Below are 16,907 nucleotides of genomic sequence, written 5' to 3' on the forward strand. Positions count from 1 at the left end.
GTCTTGCTGCTGTTAGCATTTTCTGCATGTCCACAAGTCTGTAAAAGACCTGAAGATGGATGGTCCTGTTTCTCTAGTTGGTTGTGGAATTAGATAAACATACAGGCAGAAGCAAGAAGGAAAGTTTCCTTTGTAAAAAGTATTTAAAACTTACTTTCTCCTTCAAACTTGAGGAACCTGAGTCCTTTAATCAGAAAGACACCAACACTGTAGTAGTTTTGATGAATAAAGACCACAGAGAAAGACCTGGATCCTCTAAGACTTAGAAAAAGGTAGAACAGGAAGAGTGAAGATGAATCCGTTTCCATAACCTCGATCCATTCGAAGCCAGCCCAAGGGAAGGGGCTGGCTGGGGGCTGCGTGAGGAGGGGAGGGAGAACAATGGGATTGGTGGTGGGGAGAGATGGAAAGGGAGTGGGAGAATGAGGGCTGATGGTTTCATGACAAGAAAAAGCTGCTGTGAGGAAAAGATGGGACCAAAACACAGTTCTGGAAGCTGCCTCAGTACCTTCTAAATGGCTGGATCATGTTTCCGCCCATCCAGACTCTATTTGAAATACACACCTCAGGAAAACAAATGCATTGCCTGGCATGCCACACTCATCTGGATTGACTTAATATGTGGGTAGTCTTGGCCTTATGTTTCTATCCTGTTTTCTAAGGAATTCATGTCAAGCTGCTATTTTAATTATTTTGTAAACAAAACCTGTCCTTATGTGAAATAAAAAATAAAAGCACAGTGCGGTGAGCTTCTGTTAGCTTCTACACCCTTCAGCTGGCCCAGATGAGGGAGCTGACGGACACATTCCTCCCTCATCTGAGCTGATTTGAGAGTCCATGGACCTGAGATGAGGGCTCACAACTTGAGATGATAGGTGACACAGCTGAAGCTGGTGGGGAAGTGGGTGGGGCAGAATTTCTGGAAGGGTTTCATTAGAAGACAGCAGAAACATGCAGGGGGGGCAGGAACATCTCCCTGATTGCTTTGGCATCAGGCTGGATCTAGGGGCAAGTGTTGGCAGCTCATGTAGGGTAAGTTGTTTGAGCTGGGGCAGCACTGCTTCTTCAGGGCTCATGCACATCCCTGGGAGTGGGTTTCTGTATCATGTGGGTAGTTAGAAACTCTGGGCTGAGTCGGGATGGCTTGGCTCTTCTCTTTCCTCCTCCACCTTCAACCTCCAAATACCAGGATGACTAGGGGGACCCTTCTGAGCCTTTGCAGCAGGCAGAATTCTAAGATGGGCCCCAAGATTTCCTGCCTCTGTGGTGTATGTGCTCAGGGACTGTGAATTACTCTGGGATCAGGATAGCTGACTTTAACAAACGGACATTATAAGTGGCTGACTTAATCACACATACTCTTTCAATCTGGGCCTAGAGGTCAAAGAGAGAGAGGAAGTCAAAGATTCAAGGTGAGAAGGGTTTGACACACCATTGCTGGCTGGAAGATGGAGGGAACCAGGTGGTAAGGAATGTGGGCGGCATGAAGGACCCAGGTTAGTCCCTGGCTGAGTCAGCAAGGAAACAGGCACTTCTGTCCTAACCACAAGGAACTGAATTCTGCCAACAACAAGAATGAGCTTGAAAGTAGGCTTTTCCACAGAACTTCCAGATGAGAACTCAGCCTGGCTGACATTGATTTCAGGTATTTTACCTTGCAATAGACTGAGCAGAGAATCCAGCCATGCTGTCCAGGACTTCTGACCTATAGACCCATGAGCTAACTTTGTGATAATTTGTAACACAACAAAATAGGAAATGAATACAACCTTCTTCAAGCAATTTCCTTCATGATCCAAAGCTCATTTTCAACATATTCTTTTGCCTTGGGAGAAATATCTGCCTGACTGTAGAACCAACAACAGTTGTATTTCTCCTGGGAAACTGTGGCTGGTCTTCATCTTCTGGAAACCACGAACTGTGTAAGTGGCCTTGCTCTTCTGTTAGCAAGGGCAACATGAACTCATGGAGATCAGCCCCTTACCCCAGCTCTCTGAGGGACGGCTCTGCCATGGTGTAGGAGCTGCCCCAGGCTTTACCAAGACCATGTGAGTCAGACTGGGGGTGGGGAGGTGGGTGGGACTTGGGCATCTGTCCTCTTTAAGGCTCCCAGGTGAGTCCAGTGTATACTCAAGGATGTGAATCACAAAATTAGAGGGCAGAAGAAAGAGGCAGAGAGACTAATTTGGAGGCAGCTGCAACAGTGTCTGAGTGACACTGACACAAACCCTGTCTGTTAGTACGCGGGAGGGGAGGGGAGAGGGGAGACTGCCAAGTGATAAAATGGATAGAACTTGGTGACCGATTGGAAGAGGGTGTTGAGGGAAAGAGAGATGCCCCTTTGGCTGAACCCGTTTCTTTGAATTCAGGATCTTTTTCTTACAAATTATGAAACTCCTTGTAATTATTGTCCTTCCAGAACTGCGTTTTGTCCTTTATCACCAAGTCTAGTTAAGGATGCAGGAGTGACAAGAGTTAGCTCTTTTCATCTAAGCATGTGAGGTTGGAGGGAGAAACTGCTTTGATTCTACTTTTTAAAATAGCGATTAAACCAAACGACTGCAAAGCCTTTGGGTAAATGAAATCATAGGAAGTGTGTCGGTTGCTGTTCCATCTGGGTCAGACAGTCTGCTTAGTGAAGACAAGGGCTGCATTTTGCATAGAGCTCTTTCTAGCCACCCACTCCCTCTCACGGAATAGATGAGCAATTTTGAGGGATAATCCAAAGAAGAATGGACATGGCTCATTCATGTGAGTGTAATGGCAAAAACATGATAATATTTACTCCTCACGGAATGAAAAGATGCCTAGAAAATGATTTTTTTTTAAAGGCAAACGTTTTCCCCCTCACTGGCTTGCTTTAAAATTTCTAAGTTGTATTCCCATCTAAAAATATGTTTAAGTTTTAGGCAAAGACGTATTTTTTTCTTGCTAATGTAACATCTTTTTTCCTATGGACATACCACATGGATACTTAGGAAAAGCTCTCTAAGGTCCAAGGGTGAGCTTGCTGCCAGCCCCAGGCACACCGCCATCTTGGGGCTCTGTCTTCCTGCAGCAGCTGCCACATTCCCTCCAGAGGTGTTCCTGGGGCTTCCCGCTACCCATGGGTTGCTGGATCATGGGATGAGTGAGTTAATCTTTCATTAAATACTGGCCAGCATCCAAGAACTTCACACCTACCTTCTTCTGCATTTCCAGGGGGTATGTGGAGAACCCCAAGACAACACTCACTTGTGCTCTAGAAGTAACCGGTAGTAATTCTCAACAAATTACAGTTGACTCTTGAACAACACGGGTTTGAACTGTGTGAGTCTACTTACACATGAGTTTTTTCAGTACATATATTTGAAAACATGTTGGAGTTTGCAACAATTTGAAAAAACTTGCAGACAAACCACCAACTCAGAGACAGCAAGACCAACTCCTCCTCTTCCTCCTCCTCCTCCTCAGTCTACTCAATGTAATGACAAGGATGAAAACCTTTATGACGATCCACTTCCACTTAATGACTAGCAAATATATTTTCTCTTCCTTATGACTTTCTTAATATTTTTTCTCTAGCTTACTTTATTGTAAGAATATGGTATATAATACAAATAACATATAAAATATGTTAATCAACTGTTTGTTACTGGCAAGGCTTCTAGTTAACAACAGGGTGTTAGTGGTTAAGTTTTGGGGGAGTCAAAAGTTATACACAAATGTTTGACTGCATGGGGGATTGGAAGCCCTAAACTCCTGTGTTGTTCAAGGGCCAACTGCATTTTCTTAGAAATATTTGCTAATATCCAGAATCTACAAGGAACTTGAACAAATTTATAAGAAAATAACCCTATCAAAAAGTGGGCAAAGGATATGAACAGATGCTTCTCAAAAGAAGTTATTTATGTGGCCAATAAACATATGAAAAAAAGCTCATCATCACTGGTCATTAGAGAAATGCAAATCAAAACCACAATGAGATACCATTTCACGCCAGTTAGAATGGCAATTATTAAAAAGTCAGGAAACAACAGATGCTGGCGAGGCTGTGGAGAAACAGGAACATTTTTACACTATTGGTGGGAGTGTAAATTAGTTCAACCATTGTGGAAGACAGTGTGGCAATTCCTCGAGGATCTAGAACCAGAAATACCATTTGACTCAGCAATCCCATTACTGGGTATATACCCAAAGGATCATAAATCATGCTACTATAAAGACACATGCACACGTATGTTTATTGTAGCACGATTTACAATAGCAAAGACTTGGAACCAACCCGAATACCCATCAATGATAGACTGGATAAAGAAAATGTGGCACACATACACCATGGAATACTATGCTGCCATAAAAAAATAATGAGTTCATGTCCTTTGCAGGTACATGGATGAAGCCGGAAGCCATTGTTCTCAGTAACTAACACAGGAACAGAAAACCAAACACCACATGTTCTCACTCATAAGTGGGAGTTGAAAAATGAGAACACATGGACACAGGGAAGGGAACATCACACACCGGGGCCTGTTGGGTGGTGGGGGACAAGGGGAGGGAGAGCATTAGGACAAACCCCTAATGCATGTGGGGCTTAAAACCTAGATGATGGGTTGATGGGTGCAGCAATCCACCATGGCACATGTATACCTATGTAACAAACCTGCATGTTTAGCACATGTATCCCAGAACTTAAAGTAAGATAATAAATCCACATTTCAGTCATCATTTTGAACTATGTGCAATCCATCCACTCAGTTCACTCATTTATCCAACCCCTCCCCCCACATCCATCCTTCCATCTGGTGGGATAGATCCACTGTCTATTCATCTCACAGATACTATTCTAGGGTCAGTAAATTCCTTTAAAAGAGACATCTTGAATGAGGGATTAAGCTCCTGCTTATAGGCAGTAACTCGTTATTTTTTGCACTTTCCAGTTTTGTATATGTTGTCCAAATATGCATTTTCTCTATGATGTTGAAATCTATGTATTTTGTAACCAGAGAGCTGGAGTAGTCCCAGAGAGAAACATTATAGAAAAGCTCACAAAACAGTACTAATTAACTTTTACTGGGTAGTTACCCCATGTGGGGCAAGTGCTGAGAGCATCACAGGCATTGCTTCACCGCATCCTCAGACGCACTTTCCACAGTCCTCTGAAGGGGCTTCTATTTTTTTTTTTTTCTTTTTTGAGACGGAGTCTCGCTCTGTCGCCCAGGCTGGAGTGCAGTGGCGCGATCTCGGCTCACTGCAAGCTCCGCCTCCTGGGTTCACGCCATTCTCCTGCCTCAGCCTCCCGAGCAGCTGGGACTACAGGCCCCCACCACCGTGCCCAGCTAATTTTTTGTATTTTCTAGTAGCGACGGGGTTTCACCATGTTAGCCAGGATGGTTTCGCTCTCCTGACCTCGTGATCCATCTGCCTTGGCCTCCCAAAGTGCTGGGACTACAGGCGTGAGGGGCTTCTATTTTTATCATCTATCCATATCATTATAAATCCAGAATTTGAGGCTCAGCTGGGTGTGGTGACTCACACCTGTAATCACAGCACTCTGGGAGGCCAAGGCAGGAGGACTGCTTGAGGCCAGGAGTTTGAGACCAGCCTGGGCAACACAGTGAAACCCCATTTCTAAAAAAATTTTTAAAAATTATCAGCCAGGTGTGGTGGCTCACGCCTATAATCCCAGCACTTTGTGAGGCCAAGGCAGGCAGATCACCTGAGGTCAAGAGTTTGCGACCAGCCTAGCCAACATGGTGAAACTCTGTCTCTACTGAAAATACAAAAATTAGCTGGGTGTGGTGGCACATGCCTGTAATCCCAGCTACTTGGGAGGTTGAGACAGGAGAGAGAATTGGTTACTTGAGAGGTCGAGACAGGAGACAGGAGAATCACCCGGGAGGTGGAGGTTGCAGTGAGTGGATATCACACCACTGCACTCCAGCCTAGGTGACAGAGCAAGACTCCATCTCAAAAAAAAAAAAAAAAAAAAAAAAAAAATTAGCCATGCATGGTAGTATGTGCCTGTAGTCCTAGCTACTCAGGAGGCAAAGGTGGGAGAATTGCTTGAGCCCAGGAGTTCAAGGCTGCAGTGAGCTGTGATCAAGCCATTGCCCTCCAGCTTTGGTAACAGAGCAAGACTCTTGCCTCCAAGAAGTAAATAAATAAATAAGAGTAAGAACTTTAATTCACCACAGCACCAAGATTCTAAAATGCCATCCACAGGTAGAAGATATATAACAAAGAACTATATCCAGAATATATAAAGAACTACAAATTAGCATGAAAAAAGTAAACAGCCCAATGGGAAAAGAGGACAAAAGATTTTGCAAACTCTTCAGAAAAGCAGGAATCCAATGGCCAATAAACCTGGGGTCCCTAACATGAAAAAATGTTCACTTCATTAATCATCAGGAAGATACAAATAAAGCTACACTGCAATACTACTACATACCCTTTCACAACTAAAAATAAAAAGACAGTATCAAGTGTTAGCAAGGATGTGGAACAACTGGAGCTCTCATACACTGCTGGTGGAAGTGTAAATTTGTAAAACCACTTTGTAAAACTTTAGCAGAATCTACTAAAAATTATCATATGCATAAACCATGACCTAATAATTTCACCCTAATTATATACCCATCAAAAGTTACATATATTGGCCAGGCCTGGTGGCTCATGCCTGTAATCCCAGCACTTCAGGAGGCCGAGGCAGGTGGATCACCTGAGGTCAGGAGTTTGAGATCAACCTGGCCAACATGGTGAAACCCTGTCTCTACTAAAAATACAAAAAAATTACCCGAGTATGGTGGTGGGTGCCTGTAATCCCAGCTACTTGGAGGCTGAGGCAGGAGAATCGCTTGAACCCAGGAGATGGAGGTTGCAGTGAGCCAAGATCTCACCATTGCACCCTAGCCTAGGTAACAAGAGCAAAACTTCATCTAGGGGGAAAAAATCACATACATTCACCAAAAAAATGTATAAAAATATTCATAGCAGCAACACTAAACCCAAATGTCCATCAACAGTAGAATAAATAAACTGGTACAGTCACACAAAAGAATGAAAAACTACAGCACGATATGGATTAATCCTACAAAAGTAATGTTGAGCAAAAGAAACTCAAAGAGGCTGGGCACAGTGGCTCACTCCTGTAATCCCAGCACTTTGGGAGGACAAGACAGGAGAATCGCTTGAGCCCAGGAGTTTGAGACCAGCGTGGGCAACAAAGTAAGACTCCATCTCTACAAAAATTTAAAAATTTTTAAACATATTAGCCAGGTGTGGTGGCATGTGCCTGTAGTCCTAGCTACTCAGGAGGCTGAGGCAGGGGGATTGCTTGAGCACAGGAGGTCAAAGTTGCAGTGAACCTGATAACACCACTGAATTCTAGCCTGGGCTACAGAGTGAGACCTTGTCTCAACAAAAGAGAAATTGAGGCCCAAGGCCACCAAGTTATTAAGTGGCTGAGCCAGGGAATAACCCATGTTTGTTGGATACAAATGTTTTATGGGCTGTCTGCTGTGTGCCAGGTACTGCTCTGGTGGGTGATAAGGAACAGCTCTGAAGAGGACAGGCAGGTACATCTCTGCCCCTGGAGGCTGCCCTTTAGGAGGGAGGCAAACACAATTACAACATGAGCACCATGAATGAAAATAGTGATTGGAGAAAATAAAGAGCTGTGTGGAGAATAGTTTAGATAGGGTGGTGATGTAAGGCCTCTCCCAGCAGGGGACATTTGAGAAAAAGATCTAAATGGGGGGAGGGAGTGAATTATTTATTTAGAGGAACTGTCCCAAGCAGAGAAACCTGAAGTGCAAGGGCCCTGAGGGAAGAACCATCTTGCTGTATTCAAGGATTAGAAAGAGGACTCTCGAGGCTGGAATTAGGTGGAAAGAAGGAGGCAGTGTCAGGCAAGGGCAGAGCAGCAGGAATGATGGTGAAAAAGCCACTGGAGAGTGCTGAGTGGAATTGTTATGTAATGGGATGGAAGTGATTGAGTGGAGAGGACAGTGGACTATGCAGGAGAAGGAGGAGCTACTTTCAGGATCAAGGCTGCTTAAAGACAAGATGGGATGGGATCCCATGTGCAAATGGAGAGGCTGGCCTGAGACAGTTGTCACTGGAAGGAGGCACAGCATGGGAGTGTGTGTGCAGGCAGGCTGGCTGTGTTCTGATTGCCTTCATTTCTCAGTGAGAGAGGGAAGGGCACTCTAGGTGTGAGGAAAATGGAAGTGTAAAGCAGCCTTCTCTCCACATCAGAGAGGTGCAGTGCTTCTGGGATTGAGCTTTAAAGGGAGCTTGAGATCTGTGGTCATAAGAATAAAGGAACACTCTTATGCTGCCTGCATGCAAGTAAAGAGTGGACAGAGAATTAAGTTTAACGAGGGTGGGGTTTTGCCAGGTGAGGGTGATGGGTTTTGTTTTACTTCAGTTGTGCTCTTAACTTCCTATGCCTATTAGTCCAACACAGTGCTTGTGTGAGCAAGGGCACACCGCCCCCCCATAAGCAATAACCACCCCATGTTCTATGTCTGGAAGGTAGGTTGTCCCTATTTTCTTTCCTGTTCAAAGCGCAAAGCGTTTTTTATTTTGTTTTTTGAGACAGTTTCGTCTGTTTCACCATCATTCCTGCTGCTCTGCCCTTGCCTGACACTGCCTCCTTCTTTTGTTTTTATTTTTGTTTTTTGAGACAGTCTCACTCTGTTGCCCAGGCTGGAGTGCAGTAGCGCAATCTCAGTTCATGGCAACCTCTGCCTCCTGGGTTCAAGCTATTCTCATGCCTCAGCCTCCTGAGTAGCTGGGATTACAGGTGCGCACCACCACACTCAGCTAATTTTTTGTATTTTTAGTAGAAATGGGGTTTCACTATGTTGGCCAGGCTGGTCTCAAACTCCCGACCTCAAGTGATCCACCCGCCTTGGCCTCCCAAAGTGCTAGAATTACAGGCGTGAGCCACCATGCCTGGCCGAAAGTGCCAAGGGTTTTAACCATGCGTATTTGGGATGTCTGACAGGACAATGCAGAATCTTTCTAAGGCAGGTTATCTGAGAGAGCTCCGCTCATAAACCACATGATTGTTCTAGATAGCTCTTTGTTACAGGCTGCTCTCTGAAAAGTTAGATTCTCCTGCTCTTGAATAATCCTATTCCTGACAAGTCCTCTCCTCTCTCCTCATCCAGTAGTCACTGTGCACACAGGAGAGCAAAATCACCTCATATTTGCTAAGTCCTTAATAAAAGGCAAACTAAAGAGACTTAGAAATTTCTAGAAATGAAGGGTCTACAAAGAAAATGATTAGAATAACTAGATTACAAAAATATAATGTTGACAATTTTAAGCAAGCAAGCTTTTTTTTTAAATCTGAAAGTGTAACACACATATATACATATTATATACTTGGCTAATAAAATTAAGTAGTTTCCAATTAAACTCAACTCTTTAAAACACAACTATTTATTAGTGACTATGTGTAAATGTATAAATTTGGATGTATAACTACATTGTACCCATAAACTGAGCATTAATGCTAAGGGTCTACTAACCTCCTTGGAAATGCAGTCATCTTTGTGTTCTGCCAGAGCAGCCATTTCTCATAAAAGAGAGTTGCAGTGAAGAATGCAGGCAGGGAAATTATCCATAGCTCTGGGGGAGGCATAAGAAAGTCCCCAGGATCAGACTTCCCTTTGATCCAAGGGCTGCTTGATAATTCCGACTTCCCATTGGCAGAGAGCACACAGATAAGGGCCTTTACACCCTGGCAACATGCCTGGGGACTTCATTAACTTAAGGGCTTCTGCCATCTTTGCTGTAAGTAACATAGGAAAAACTCACAAAGAGAAAAAAAATGTTATTTCTGTGCATTAATACGCAAGGATTTGATTCTAATTTTTTGGACTCTTTCAGGAAACAGCCCACCGGAGAAAACCCCTGATCTAAAAGCACCAGTCCTGTCTTAATCTACAGCACCTTAAATCCAGGGACACTTTCACCTAGTTTAGATGGTTGAAAGAAGTGGGATCTAATGATCTACTAGAACCTGAGATTAATTATTGTGAGGGGGCAGGGCGAGGTCACAGTGAACCACAGACTCTTGAGTAAGCGCATTTTGAGGGCTTTGCTCCTTGGGTTAGTCTTAATGTGTGTTTTGAAGCAAAAGAAATGAGTTGATCATAGTTAATCCATTTGTTCATCGACCTGAACTTCCCTGTCCTCATAGAGCAAGAAGGGTAAAAAGCACTGATGGTAGAACATTCTGCTTTCAGAACAGGCTTGAAAAGGTAGTTGGTATGGAGGAGGAGATGGGCCTGGGCTGCCTTCCTCCCTACTCTGGGTCTCATGGTGTTGGGTGAGGCCAGGGATGGGAAGAGCACAGTCCCAGGCATCTCTGACTTGCCCGAATGCCTCTGTGCTACATTCATTCACCTGCTTACAAGTCAGACTAACTTTACTCATGTTGGCTCTGTGAGATCCTTGGGAAGTAAGAATTTATTTTTCTCAAGACTTTTACCTGAATAAAAGTCTTTTTTTTTTTCACTAGAGTGTGACCACTAAATTGAATGCTGGAGTTGAAAGTTACAAATCTGAAATCAAGATCTATATATTTGAAATGTCTTTTTTTTTGAGACAGAGTCCTTGCTCTGTCACCCAGGCTGGAGTGCAATGGCACGATCTCGGCTCACTGCAACCTCTGCCCCCTGGGTTCAAGCAATTCTCCTGCCTCAGCCTCCCAAGTAGCTGGGATTACAGATGCCTGCCACCACGCCCAGCTAATTTTTTGTATTTTTGGTGGAGATGGGGTTTCACCATGTCAGCCAGGCTGATCTCGAACTCCTGACCTCAAGTGATCCACTTGCCTAGGCCTCCCAAAGTGCTGGGATTATAGGTGTAAGCCACTGTGCCAAGCTATATTTGAAATTTTTTATCTTTCAGTGAAATGTTAATACAAAGAGTTTTTATTGAGAGGCCATTTAAGATTTAAAAACCAGGATGTAATCAGCTAGACTTTTGCCAAGTCACGGGCACCTACTGAGTAAAGGGCATGGTGTCCAATGGCCTGGAGAATCCACATAGCCCAGATGCTGGCTGGCTACCCCCATCCCAGGGAGACTTGCTATACTTATTTTAATTGCTGGCTCTGCAGTCAGAGATGATCAAAAAGCCCTTCCTTTCTGCAGGTTCCTGAGGCTCGTTGGGTGGTGAGATTATTACGGTGACATTTTTCTTTTGTTTATATGGATTCCCAAGGAACATGTACTATTTTACTTTTTAAATGTTAGAGCTGGTGGCATCTTACACGCTTATTTTGGTCCTAATTTTAATTATAAAAACCTCTAGTGTTTCATGGTTAAGTATTGTAATAGGTGAGTATATGTTTGGTTTATTGGGTTATGTGGAGATGATCAAGCTCATATAAATAAAAATAAAATAGTGTGTGTATATATATATGTGTGTATATATATACATATTTCATATATATATATGATTATATATATGCACCTCAACCAGTAATTATACTGCCTTTTTCATTCAAATGTTATCTTTACCATGGCAAGTCTTGATTTTTAAAGAGCTTTTTTTCCTTTTTTTTTTTTTTTGAGAAGGGTCTCATCTGTCACCCAGGCTGGAGTACAGTGGTTTGATCATGGCTCACTGCAGCCTTGACCTCCAGGGCTCAAACAATCCTCTCACCATAGTCCCTCCAGTAGCTGGGATTACAGGCACATGCTATCATGCCTGGCTAATTTTTGTAGTTTTTGTAGAGACAGGGTTTTGCCATGTTGCCCAGGCTGGCCTTGAACTCCTGGTCTCAAGTGATCTGCCCACTTCAGCCTCCCAAACTGCTGGGATTATTGGTGAGCCACCGTACCTGGCCTGGAGCTTTTTTAAAAACAAGTGTTACAGAATACCTCTTTATTATTTTTTATTTAGCTAATTGGTGCAATAAGCCATACAATATATATTTAAGTAATAAAATAATAATACATCCTTGCAATCATTTCAGCATATCTCTTTATAAGTAATTAGTTTCCTTATTCACTACCGGTTTCTGCCATCCACAATTTTCTCAATCCTGAAATCATATATTTGACATGTGGGCAATTTCTCTATTTTTACGTGCTTGAGAATGTCTCTGTAGTTGGCATAGTCACATATCACTGACAACTGGTACGGTAGAGAACTATTTTTTTTTCCCTTTAAATAGACATCTTACCAAGCACATCTTTGTGCTGTGAAGAGAACATTCAAATTTTCTTGGCTTTTGCTATTTTCCAGGCGTCCGACAGTTTCTCCTGTTTGTTTATAGCATTCTTCAGTTCAAAAATTCTTCCTCCAGGATCCTACCCCTTGGCTCCTTTTGGAGTAAATTCAATGCAAGAAACTGAAGGAAATTTTAGGAAATTTCACAATGTTCTTAACATGATTCAAAAGAACATTTTATTTTTAAAACTTTATTAGAGCAATGAATGGTAAGAAGGACTATGTAGTTGCAGAAGTTTGCTGTGTATTGGATTATTATTGTTTTTTCTTATTTATGTGTCTACAAATTTTCTACTATGAACCTACATATATATTTTATTATATCAATTCCAGCTATCTGAAATATGAGGAATTTCAATTTTAATTAGGTATGTATTTTTTTAGATCAAAAAATATTTTCATCTTTTTTTCACTGGTTATTATATTTCTCTATGTTATTTTTTAGAAACATCTGTTGTTCATAAACTAGATTTCTGGGTTTTAAAAAGTTCTATTTTCATCTTCTGTTTCCACTGGGTTGGGGATGATTTTGTTTTAGTTTGTCTTCTAATTCAGTAATTCCTTTTCCCATGGTCTCTAAGTCACATACCTGTGACTGTTGGTCAAAAGGTTGGACCCATTATCTCCTTACTGTCCTTCTTACCATTCTTTGCTCTCTCAGGAAGTTTCAAAGATACAATGTTCTCTTGAATCATGTAGAGAACAGGTGTAATTTTCTAGAATTTCTTTACACTGAATTTATTTCAAAAGGAGCCAACCTCTATGAATTTTCTTAGTGTTTCTTTTTATTTGAACCCCAGAATACTTTTTATATGAAATGAGTGATAACTTATTTCAATGCAAAGAATGAAACAACAAATAATTTTCCTGACCAAATAACCAGTGGAGTTTCCTCAAAGAAATACCTATATCAAGCAACACGTGGATCCTCCTACAGAGGAATGGATAATCAGAATAGAGCATATACATACTAGGGAATAATATTCAGCCTTAAAAAGGGAGGAAATTCTGGCACACGCGGCAACATGGTTGAACCTTGAAGATACTATGTTCACTGAAATAAGCCAGGCACAAAAGGGCAAACACTGTATGATTCCTCCTATATGAGGTGCCTAGTGTGGTCAAATTCCTAGAGACAGGAAGTAGGATGGTGGCTGCCAAGGGCTCCGAGGATGGGGAGAATGAGGAGTTGGTGTTTAGTGGGGACAGAATTTCAGTTTGGGAAGATGAAACGTCCTGGAGATAGACGGTGATGATGGTTGGACAACGTGAATGCACGCAGTGTCACTGAGCTCTACATGCTGAAAAATGGTTATGATGGTAAATTTTGTTATGTATATTTTACCACAATTAAAAATTAAAAAAAAAAAAAACCCGTAAATCTACTATACCAGCCATTAGAAGGGACAGTGTACTCAAATTTGTATTTGTAGGCACAGGCAAAGAAAAAAATAAGTTTAAAAAAAACAGTGAGATTCTTTTTTCAGAGCGAGACGGGGAAAAGAAAGAAAAGAAAGGAGCCGGGCATGGTGGCTCATGCCTGTAATCCCAGCACTTTGGGAAGCCAAGACAGGAGGATCACTTGAGATCAGGAGTTTGAGACGAGCCTGGCCAACAGAGAAACCCCATCTCGACTAAAATACAAAATTCAGGTAGGAGAACCACTTGAACCCAAGAGGCAGAGGTTGCAGTGAGCCCAGATCAAGCCACTGCACTCCAGCCTGAGCAACAGAGGGAGACTCTGTCTCAAAAAGAAAAAAAAAAAAAAAAAAGGAAGAAGGCAGAACGACACCAACGTGCATGGGCAGCACCACAGAGCTCACTGTGATGCCTGCAGTGACTCCCAGCACCGTTAGTCTGCTTTGCCTCCATCTCTTCCTGCTCCAGGTTTGGGGCATCTTAATGACATTATAATCATCAGAAATTCCTCTCCATTTCTGGCCTAAGCACTTTCTTCATCTCTGGATTTAATTAAATCATGGGTTTCAGTATTGATTGGTTTTGTCTTTTCTGTTTATCATTCCCATAGGAATGGCTGTGGGGTTGATGGGTAGACTAAACAGGCATCTATATCACTTGATGGGTGTCTGACCCCTGCTCTGGAAAAGGAGGGATTTGGCAACCGTTTTAGCACTCATATATTAGCACATGCCAACATTCTTTCCCTTTGCATCAAGGACAAAATTGTGGCACTACAAGTTTGAGCATCTAGATAAAGCCAGACCAGTCATGAGAAGAGAGAAAAGGGAATACTTAAAAAAAATTTAAAAATATTTGACAAGGCTTTTTCCTTGTAAAAAAATTTATTTAAAAAAATTATAGATGTTAAAATAGTTAACAGAGAAAACACAAAAAGCCACAGTCCCACTATTTTGATAATTTCTGTGATTTTTTAAAAAAAGAAATCTATTGTTAGAAAACATAAGTCTAAAAAAAGGAAAACAGTGGGGAGTGGGGAGGGATAGCATTAGGAGATATACCTAATGAAAACGACGAGTTAATGGGTGCAGCACACCAACATGGCACATGTATACATATGTAACAAACCTGCACGTTGTGCACATGTACCCTAGAACTTAAAGTATAATAATAATAAAAAAAGGAAAATAACCCTTTGTTAGTAAATATAAACAGGTAAAAAAGAAAAGGCACAGAATGATAAGTGAAATCCTGCACACCCCACCCCCACATAATCCTCAAAGGTAGTCACTGTTACTCATTTCTTGTTATCCTTTCCTGGAAATAATTTTTCTAACTATTAATTAAAAACTACATCAATGGGTTAATATTAAAGGCACTGCTCTGAGCCTTGCTTTTGCACTTCATAAAACATATTGAGGCCGGGCTTGGTGGCTCACGCCTGTAATCCCAGCACTTTGGGAGGCTGAGACGGGCAGATCTCCTGAGGTCAGGAGTTCAAGACCAGACTGGCCAACACGGTGAAACCCCATCTCTACTAAAAATACAAAAAAATTAGCTGGGCGTGGTGGTGGGCACCTGTAATCTCAGCTACTAGGGAGGCTGAGGCAGGAGAATCACTTGAACCAGGGAGGAGGAGGTTGCAGTGAGCCGAGACCGTGCCATTGCACTCTAGCCTGGGCAACAAGAACGAAACTCTGTCTCAAAACAAAACAAAATCCACCATCAACAAAAAAGGTATTGAGAACCTTTCCCCATAATCACAATCTGCTCCCCTGCTGCTTTTGCCGTTAGAGTGTATCATCCAGTCTCCCTAATGGAGACACTGGCTTTCCTGTCGTTGCTGTTCCCACAATGCAGCAATGAATAATTTTGTCTATATATCCCAAATAGCTTTTGCAAATATGCCCAAGATAAATTTTGATAAATTTGATAAATTTTGCTAAACTGCCTTGAAAAAAATGGGCCCAATAGTGTACACATGCTTCTTTCACTCTCTTATCATCCCTGGGTACCATAAAACTTTTGAATTTTTGCTTTCTGATTGGAGCATTTAAAAAAATAGCCTTTCATTTATTTTACAGCAGGTTTAGGTCCACAGCAAAATTGAGCAGAAAGCACAGCATTCCCATATATCCCCTGTCCCCACACACGCACAGCCTCCCCAACTACCAACGTTCCACATAAGAGTGGCATATTTGTCACACTTGATGAGCCTACCCTGGCACATCATTATTACCCAAAGTGCATACTTCCCATCAATGGTTACTGTTGGTGTTGTATATTCTGTGGGTTTTGACAAATGTATAATAACATGTAGCCACCATCATAGTATCATATTAAAGAATTTCATTGGCCAGGCTTGGTGGCTCACGCCTGTAATCCCAGCACTTTGGGAGGCCGAGGCGGGTGGATCACAAGGTCAGGAGATCGAGACCATCCTGGCTAACATGGTGAAACCCTGTCTCTACTAAAAATACAAAAAATTAGCCAGACGTGGTGGCTGTAGTCCCAGCTACTCGGGAGGCTGAGGCAGTAGAATGGCGAGAACCCAGGAAGTGGAGCTTGCAGTGAGCCGAGATTGCGCCACTGCACTCCAGCCTGGGTGACAGAGCAAGACTCCATTTCAAAAAAAAAAAAAGAATTTCATTGCCCTAAAAATCCTCTGTGATCCTCCTATTCATCCTTCCCCGCTAAATCTTCACAACCACTGATCTTTTTTACTGTCTCCATATGTTTGGAAGGTCATATAGATGAATTGTGAAATTATGTAGGCTTTCAGATTGGCTTCTTTCACTTAGTAGTATGCATCTAAGATTTCCTCATGTCTTTTTATAGCTTGGCAGCTCATTTTTTTTTAGTACTGAATAATATTCCATTGTTTGGATGTAGCACAATTTATCTGCTTGCCTGCTAAAGGACGTCTTGCATCCAAGATGCCTCCAAGTTTTGACAATTATGGATAGAGCTGCTGTAAACATGTGCAGATGTTTGTATGGACATAAGTTTTCAACTCCGTTGGGTGAATACCAAGGAGTGAGATTGCTGAATCATATGGTAAGGGTATGTTTAGTTTTGTAAGTAACAACCAAATTGTCTTCCAAAGTAGCTGTACCATTTTGCATTTCCACCAGCAATGAATGAGAGTTCCTGTTGCTCCATATCCTTGACAGAATTTTGTGTTGTTAGTGTTTGGATTTTGGCTATTTTAATAGGTATCTTTGGTACCTCATTGTTTTAATTTGCAG

At 42.1% G+C, this 16,907-nt stretch overlaps 1 protein-coding gene across 8 annotated transcripts in view; it reads right to left on the reverse strand.

Annotated features, from left to right (window-relative positions):
* Positions 1-16,907, reverse strand: part of HECW1 (HECT, C2 and WW domain containing E3 ubiquitin protein ligase 1) — a 449,170-nt gene that overhangs the window by 175,975 nt on the left and 256,288 nt on the right. The window contains exon 1 of one of the 8 annotated variants that reach the window (XM_031013205.3): positions 9,525-9,584. The exons of the other annotated variants lie outside the window; for them this stretch is intronic. Within the exon in view, the coding sequence (XP_030869065.1) occupies positions 9,525-9,569 (45 nt within the window). The 5' untranslated portion in view covers positions 9,570-9,584. Of the gene's footprint in view, positions 1-9,524; positions 9,585-16,907 lie in introns of those variants that run through there. 8 annotated transcript variants of the gene reach the window in all.

This window comes from Gorilla gorilla, chromosome 6 (assembly GCF_029281585.2).
Source record: "Gorilla gorilla gorilla isolate KB3781 chromosome 6, NHGRI_mGorGor1-v2.1_pri, whole genome shotgun sequence".
In the NCBI taxonomy this organism is placed as follows: Eukaryota; Metazoa; Chordata; class Mammalia; order Primates; family Hominidae; genus Gorilla; species Gorilla gorilla.